Genomic DNA, 8,982 nt, shown 5'->3' with positions numbered 1-8,982 from the left:
TTCAGGCTCTCTGCCTGTATTCCTGATGAAGGACTTTTGCCCGAAACGTCGATTTTACTGCTCTTTGGATGCTGCCTGACCTGCTGTGCTTTTCCAGCATCACTCTAATCTAAACTCTGGTTTCCCGCATCTGCAGTCATTGTTTTTACTACAGACAATAAATGCTGACCTAACCAGCAATGCTTACGTCCCACAAATTTTTAAACTGCAGTATGTTAAAGATTGAGTTAATGAATTTTTGAGTCTTTTTGGACTATTACACTTTTCTGACAAAACAAAAATTGCAGGCCCTATTTGACTACTCATCCTAATACAAATGTAGCTCTCCAATCTTTTCTGCTAGAAAATCAAATGTTCTGCTCACATATCGAATAATTTGCATTTTCTGTAAGTAGTCTGCATTATAGTGGTCTTGCAAATTTACTCACAAAACTTAAATTTTGTTGACCATGTCACAAACCTCATGTTTGACAGGTTGGTTTTATATTAAATGGATGTCTTAACTTGGTATTCAAGTCAGCCATTAACTCTTTAATAAGCTTCTTCAGAATAAATGGAGATTCAAACTAATTGTCAATATTTCTAATCATGATACTTTTCAGAAGTTGAAATGTTACAAAATGTTGTTTTATATACACCTCTGGAGACAAGTATGTTTACCTTTCTTTGAAAATGGGTCAGAACATCCTGAGTTTGATGCTTCACTGCTCCGACATGGCTCACACACATTATCTTGAAATGCATTTCCTCGGAGAACCTGTTTCAAGCCAAGTGCAGTGCAATTTGTGTGCTTTTGACAGGATTGGCTGGCAGAGCTATTAATTGAGAAAAAGCCCCTTGGACACTTCATGCACTCTGTATTGACATATGGAGTTCCTAGAAAGAAATTGGAAAGTCGTAATGTACAGACAAAACAAGCCACAATTTCTTCAATTACTGATTTATTTAAGCAGTATTAATACAACAAGATAAATAGTCTGTAGCATTAGAGGTTTCTTATCAATTAATTAATCTAATGAGCAATTCTATCGAAACCTTTTTTTTCAGCTAGGGTGGTTAGAGTTTCCCACCATGGCTGTTAAGAATGACATAGATGCATTTAAAGGGGAGCTAAAAGGGGCTCATGTGGTACAGTGGTAGTATTCCTACCTCTGAGATGGGAGGTCTATTTGTCTAAATTAGCCCATCAATTAAAACATTCAAATGGGTTGAAAATTTAATCACATTATGTTCAGACTTACATACTAGGGGCTGGCAAACAACATTATGCTATTGTGTTACGATTACGGATAGAAATTTCTCAGGCTGTCGCAGGCTGGTGTAAGCTAAAGTTGTGTGAGAAAGTTCTGGAAACTGATATAGAGGAGGATCCCAAATGATCCCATCTTCCTCTGACTTTCCCTGAGGTGGCTTTGAAGATGAAATGCAATCAGGGAGTCAGTGAGGTTTTTAAGAAACCAACCAGAAGTTGCTTTAGCTCTAAATCTGAGCTTTTTCAAGCACTGTACCTGCTTCCTGACCTGTCAGTAATTCACCAAAATGTGGGCAGTGTGAAACCAGCTTTACTGGTCAAACTGACAGGTTTTTAACAGCTCCGCTGAAGATCTGAAGCATCCGTCAGGAGGGAGGCTACTGCTCAGAGGGTGCCCTGTATTGCTTACTAACTGACTGCCAACTTCTTGGAAGGCATTTCCTCTGCCTCGCACCTTCCGCACTTTGGTGTGCACTTCCCTGCTGTCAGCTTTTAATGTGCTGAGGGTGAAGAGCAAATGAGTTAGACAGAGAGAGCCAGCTGGAAAGAGGCAATAAGGGATAGGTAACAAATGCTAGCCAAGCCAGAGGCAGCACATCCCACAAAAGAATGAAAGATAGCCCCTCAGCATCCACTACATGAGAGCCAAGAATCAGCCATCACTGCTCTGCTCTCTATTCCAGTGGTTGCCTTTGCCTCAAAAATCAAAATCCTGGTGAGCTTTCCATACCCATGCTCTTTCATTAGAAATCCCTCTTAGATGGTGATCCCTCTTAGATGGTGATCCTACTGTTGTTAATTGGAAACAGAGCTCAGTGGTGAATTTTAATGGGTTTGCTCTGGAATGTTGGGTTCAAGCTCCAAATATGATTCCGTCATTGTGGGACAGACTCTCAATTTTCCTCTTCCACCTCCTCTTCCTGCTACACCAGGGAATCTTTCTGGTTTCAGCTGAGTCATAGGCTGCTCCAAATGCTCCTCTCTGACATGAGATGCCTGTGGCAGATGGCCTGTAGGTTTTGGAAACAGCCATGGCCCTACCTGCCCCTGTAGGCCCATGGTTGTTTCCAAAATGCCCCTGCGGGCTTATTCATCAGGGCAGGAAACAACATGTGTGGTTCTGTACAGTGTTTGGGGAGAGGCAAAAGATGAGAACTGGGAATGCCTTGAGAAGAATCCCCATTGCCTTGCATCAATTGTTTCATCCTGCCTCTCATGGTATGTATGCTGTTCTCTGCTAATGAAGAGCCAGAGAGCCCTCAGCAGCATGGCATTGACCTTCCAAGATGTCGCATTGTTCCATCCTGTGTAAAGTCTTAGTCAGAGCATGCAGACTATTGCCTGGCCAGCATCCTCTCAATGAACCATCACAGCTGATTCCCCATGCTAGTTGCCAGCTCACATGTGATACAGTCCTCCCCAGGTTACCTATCTATTAAGCAGGATCCACCAATATGATTGTGTATCTGGTGGAGAATGCAAATGAGCCGTGTGATAGTGAATGCTCAGAGTGCCTGACATCATCTGAGGATTCCACAGGTTAACCTAAGACCATTTCCTCTGCCACCTTTAAGAATCTATGAGAGAGGAAGAACTCAAGCTAGTGTTGATATTCAGACAACAACAATCTCAACACTGTGTATATCATGACACTTTAGTTAGTGGTGACATCAATTCAACCTGTGTGACAGGTCAGTGCCAAGTGGCAGTGCATCTTCCAGTGCTATCACTAGCTCTCTGAGTCATCACCATCTCTCCATCACTGATGCAAAATTTCTTTGCTGCTCTGTTCATTTCCAGTGCATCCTCCTCTAATGCAATCCAAGTAGCAATGGTTGCATGTCCAGCTCAGGCTTTCCCTGGAGTCATCAGCTCTTCTCCTTTAATGAGAGAAGGAAAAGTGCTATGAGTGCAAGAAGTGAAAATGATGGAATGAGTACATTTGTGGATGGTCATCATGTGGGATGGCTGTGAGAGATTATTCGGTGAGCTTGAATGTTGCTGGCTCAGATGGAGATTCGAGAAGATTGCAGGAGACAAAAACTAAAACATAGAACTGCCAGGTAGATTTGCCAGAGGAGTTCTGAGCAGGAGGTCAGAGAGTGAGGGACTGGAAATAATATCTTACCAACCTTTCCTGACCTAATAAGATGATTAAACATTTTGGTGTTGATTCACAGCCTCTGCAAATTCCAAGTTAGTCTGCTTCATTTCTGGGTTGATCCCTTGTTCTCTTTCTCCAGGATTGATGACAACCATTCTGCCCCTCACCACATCCAATATGACTTCCAGAGAAGAGTCAGAGTGTCAGTCTTCCTAAATTTTCCATCTATCTTCTTCGCTCGATGCACTGGTCTAATCAGTTAAAATGCCACTGTTAAAAATAACACTGGCCAACAACTTCTAATGGAGTTGAATGAGGATGTGGGCCTGGTAAAGGTGGGAGAGGGGAGACGGAACTTATCTTGTTAAGGACAACTCATCCCTTCTGAGTCATAGTGTGTTGCGATAGTGTAATCTTGATGGTAGTCATGACAATCTTGTGTGATCCAGAATATTTCTATCTCAGTTGGGAAAATATGCATGGCAGCAATCTATATTTTAACCAGCAATTTAAAAAAAGCTAAGGAATTGAATATTTTACATAGTATAATTCCGAATACTAATACACAGCTTACCAAGCCTCTTTACACCAAATCCTGGTGGGCATTTATAGTGCTTTAGACAAAACTCAAATTCAAAGTAGTGACCTTCAACACATTCACAGACACGGTTGTGAGTGCTGTTGCATTCATTTTTAACATATTGATATTCTTTGCAAAACACATTGCAATACTGGCATTCATCCAAGTAATTCCAATATTCTGTATAATGTGAATCAGGACAAAGTGCACATTCTGTCCTCTTTTCTGCATTGCAGTGCTTCTTTCTGTAGGTACCAGGAGGGCATTGCTCACATATGTGATACTGAGACAATTCATCATCCCAATGCTGGTAGACAGGGACGAGGAAGGATTCCATTTGTGCGTGATCAATCGGCTGTGTTACCAGTGGAACGGATGAAAAGGATATAATGGAAAGCTGAAAAGTAAAGCAAAGTGTTAAGTTTCATCATGTTAAATGTTCTACTGAACAGATCATACAGTGTATTCAGCTATATGTTCTCTCCTCTCTTTATTCTGAGATACAGCCTATATTGCTCTGGAGTTACACACGTTAATGTGAAACCACATCTGCTTGGCATTTTGGGACCTGCCCCCGAAATTAATTTGGTTACTCATTGGATACTGATGAGATTGCACTCAAGTGTAATGGATATGCAGTGAAACAAGCTATAAGTTGTTGCTTGCTATGTGGTGCAAAGTGTGTGATTTATTTATACATAAATATTTTAGAGTTTAGACTTTAAACCAGTGGCACATGGTTTTTTTTATCCATGTGTATGAGTTAGTTTAATGATTAACTTGTTAGTATTTCCGGTCTTTTTTTTTGTAAAAAAAATGAGAGAGTCTTCCTTGAATGATGTTGTGAACTTGTTTGCAGTGAGACAGCTTTATGAGAAGACAGAGTAAATTGAACAGCATTTGCTTACTATCAATTAGGAAGATCAGAAACTTTTTTTTTGCTTAGGGGTAAAATATAGAACTTGGAAAGCCTTTGGTTTCAGTTTGCAGAAGTCCTGGTTGAAGTTAGATGAACAAAACATTTATACCCAGAGAAAGGAGATAATTCAGAATATAGGTAAAGAGTAAGGTTGCCTCAGTGTAAGGATTTTAGTTTGTTAACTCTGGTCCACACCCCCCACCAGCCCACACCCCACTCCTGGCACCTTCCCCTGCCACACCTACACCACTCCCATCACCTCCACCCAAGGCCCCAAGGGATCCTTCCACATCCATCAGCGATTCACCTGCACCTCTCCCAATGTTATCTATTGCATCCGTTGCACCCAGTGTGGTCTCCTCTACATCGGAGAGACAGGACGCCTTCTTGCGGATTTCTTCAGAAAACATCACCAACCCCACTGCCCCGTGGCTGAACACTTCAACTCCCCCTCTCACTCCATCAAGGTCATGCAGGTCCTGGGCCTCCTCCACCACCAAACCGTTACTACCTGACACCTGGAGGAGGAACACCTCATAATCCACCTTGGGACCCTGCAAACACACGGGATAAATGTGGATTTCAACAGCTTCCTCATTTCCCCTCCCCCCACATTATCCCAGTCCCAAGCCTCCAACTCGGCACCGCCCTCCAGACCCGTTCATCACTGGCCCCTCCGATCTATCACCTTCTCCCTCACCTTCATCCACCTATCGTTTGCCAGNACACCCAGCTCACAAGCCTCATTCCTGATGAAGGGCTTATGCCCGAAATGTCGATTCTCCTGCTCCTCAGATGCTGCGTGACCTGCTGTGCTTTTCCAGCAACACACGTTCGACTCTGATCTCTAGCATCTGCAGTCCTCACTTTCTCCCCACAATGGTCTGGTTAGAACCTTGAAGTAGCTTTTAAAGCTGAGCAAGTCTAAACTTAGTTGTGTAAAAACTCAAGAAAGGGACTACTGAATTTTCAAGACCAAAAATTGAAAGAAAATGTTAAAGTCAAGAAAGAAACAGTCATCAAATCTATAACTGTGATAGAGAAGGGAACACTCTCTGGTCTTTGAGTATTGTAAGGAGAAGCTGCTGAGATATAGAGAACATTGAATTTTACTGTGTGTGTATTAAAATCTTTCAAATTGTTATATATAAACAGCTTGGTTTATTCTTCTTTATCTTTTCTTTTACATTATAAATTTCTGTTTTATTGTTAAAACCAGAGCTGTAGCAATTTGTGCTTGTTTTCCAGTGAAAGACAACCTCGTGAATTTAAAGATAATTTGATATAGCAAAGCAAATTATAGTCTGTGATCTGATTTGTCCAGTAATAACATAGTAGGAATGAGAACACAACGAATACGTGCATACTATTATTTATATAATGTCTGATGGGCTGAACTACAGAAAGGTGCACTGTCTTCCTTAGAAATGTATCACAGCAAGAAAAAGAGAACATCAATAAGTAAATGAAACAAGTTTTGGCCTACCCATGGAAAATGTGGTGTTCTCATGAACTGAACACTGATACTTCAAAACCAACTGGATGTTTTTGTGCCAGAAACCTACTGACTTATTTCCCGATATCATTACATGTCCTGAGTTGAATCAAAAATACCAGAAGTTTCAACTCAATTTGGTGACTCTTGTGGGTTAAGTCCCAGGTAGACATTTGAACAAATAATGTGATAAGTTTTAATAATATGAGTGCTCATATGAACTAAGACAATTAAAGATGTTCATAAACATACAAAGTGAGAATGTTGATGTTTGAACCTCAAAGCAATGAAACACAAAATGGTCTATTTTGATAGCAGGAATAACAAAGCCATGTAATTCTTGGAAAATAACAGCCTAAGTAAGGTACATGCAGCCAAGCAATCCAGTGTTAATTTTTTTTATTTTAATTGACCTACAGGATATGGGCTTTGCTGGCTGGCCCACATTTATTGCTCAACCTTGGTTTCCCACAAAAAGCTGTTGGGTGAGCTGCTTTCTTAAACCACAGCAGTCCATATGTGTAGATTAACCCACAAAGTTCCAGGATTTTAACTCAGTGGCAGTGAAGGAATGGTGATTTTATTTTCAAGCCAGAATGGTGAGTGGCTTGGACCAGAACTTGCAGGTGGTGGTATGTATCTGCTGTACTTGTCCTTCTTGATCGTAGTGGTCATCGGGCTTGGAAGGTGCTGTCCAAGGACCTTTGGAGAATTTCTGCAGTGCATCTTATTGATGGTACATGCTGTTACTACTGCATATTGGTGATTGTGGGAGTGTATGTTTGTGGATGTAGTCCTGGACTTTGTCAAATTACTTGAATGTTGTTGAAGCTGCATTCATCCAGGCAAGTGGGGAATATTCCATCACACTCCTGAGTTGTCCCTTGTAGATAATGGACAGTCTTTGGAGCGGTCAGGAAATGAGTTCCTTTCTACAAGATTCCTAGCCTCTGATCTACTGTTGTAGCCACTTTATTTGTATGACTAGTTCAGTTCTGTTTCTAGTCAATGGTGTGGGATATAAATGAATTAATGTTATTTCTGCAAGTATAAATTCTGATACAGAATAGGAATGAGAAAATACATATTCAGCAAAAAGAAAGCATGAGACATGAATACAGAACAATGGTGGATATATGGGCAAACAGAAAAGCATCTGTTTCCCCTCCTCAAGACACAGGAACTAACCCTAATCAAAGAGGTCAAAGTGGCCTCTGGATGGAAATAGATGCTGATAGAAGGAAAGATATGCCTAATCAATAATCTATAATAGACTGACGTCAAACACCCTTATGGGAGTCAGAGATAAGAGTTTGTCACGGACAAGACAGGATAAACAGAAGTTGTGGGATCAGTCTTAAGGAAGTGAGTGACGTAAGCGAAGCAGGGAACAGACAATGGAATAAGGAAAACATATGGTATAAATTGCGAGGGTGTTTTGGATATAGTGTGCATTTTGTCATTACCATACTAGGTAATTAGACAAAGCACCCATCTATAGGTGTACAAATAAATGGCTGATCAGAAATTAGTCTCGGACTGAAATTATTAAAGTGAGTGAGCTTTTGTTTCTCACACCAATGATTCATAAACCAAATTTTTAAGAAGTAACATGATGGGGAAATGGCAGGAGCTGCTACTGTGAGTTTCTCAACATGTGATCACAGTGCCAGATAGAAGACTCAATCAGCAGTAACTGTAAACTGAGAAATACACAGCCCCATCCCAGCTGTTTCAGCAGAACCAGCCCTACCTGCCTTGGAATAGATTATCCATCCTTATTAATTCATCACCATTTGATTTCGAAGAGTTCTGGTAAATGTATGAACAGGTTTCATAGGAACAAGAGAAGGCCATTCAGCCCTCGAGCCTGTTCACCCTCTCGATAAGATAGCGGCTGATCTGTGACTTTGCTCCATTTGCCAACCTTGAGCCCATAGCCCTTGACAGCCCTTGACTTCATAAAAAAAGACTCAGATTCAAATTTAACAACTGAATTGGTACAGACCGTGCGAGGAAGAGATTCCCAAACCCTGTCACTCTTCGCCTGTCCGAGTTCTCTTCCTTTACCCAGTCACCGGCGATCCTCCTGGTCTGGAGCGGCTCCGGCCTGATATAAAACGGTGCCATCCTCATCGTCGCGGTGACCAGCCATCCCTCTCCCTTCACCAGCTCCTCACCATCTCACAGTATCCTCCAGTTTTAAACACACACCCTCTGGCTGGGTGAGGGGGAACATTAAATAAACAGGAACGGCTCACCGACAAGATACCTCACTGGGAGGAGGCCCGAGCGGAATCTCTCCCTCTCCACATCCAACTCCCAAAGCCCATGACCCTCGGGAACGGGACATGTTGACACAGTCCGCTCTCCCTCGGCGCTTTTCCTTCCCGCGTGGCCCCGGCGCCATTTGATCTTCAGGCCCCGCCCCCTCAGGCCCCGCGCGAGATGGCGGTTAACGGCCGCCTCGTGCCCCAAGTGACCGTTAGCAGCTGCTTCAGGGGAAACACTCTTTAAAGAGACAACCCTTTCAGGGGAGAGAAACAACAGGGCCGGCTCCGGGACTCGCCAAACTAAATAATCATAATCATGAGAAAGACTCACACTGACAGAGAGTGGGAAGCGATGATGA

At 42.2% G+C, this 8,982-nt stretch overlaps 1 protein-coding gene across 1 annotated transcript in view; it reads right to left on the bottom strand.

The window, feature by feature from the left end:
- LOC122549335 (tumor necrosis factor receptor superfamily member 11B-like) overlaps window positions 1–8,982 on the bottom strand; it is a 52,400-nt gene that overhangs the window by 3,471 nt on the left and 39,947 nt on the right. The window contains exons 3-4 of the mRNA XM_043688982.1: window positions 3,931–4,333; window positions 661–876 (exon numbers count right to left, since the gene is read on the bottom strand). Of these exons, the coding sequence (XP_043544917.1) occupies window positions 661–876; window positions 3,931–4,333 (619 nt within the window). The remainder of the gene's footprint in view (window positions 1–660; window positions 877–3,930; window positions 4,334–8,982) is intronic.

Source organism: Chiloscyllium plagiosum, chromosome 4, assembly GCF_004010195.1.
Source record: "Chiloscyllium plagiosum isolate BGI_BamShark_2017 chromosome 4, ASM401019v2, whole genome shotgun sequence".
NCBI lineage: Eukaryota > Metazoa > Chordata > Chondrichthyes > Orectolobiformes > Hemiscylliidae > Chiloscyllium > Chiloscyllium plagiosum.
This window is presented reverse-complemented; position numbering and strand designations above follow the sequence as displayed.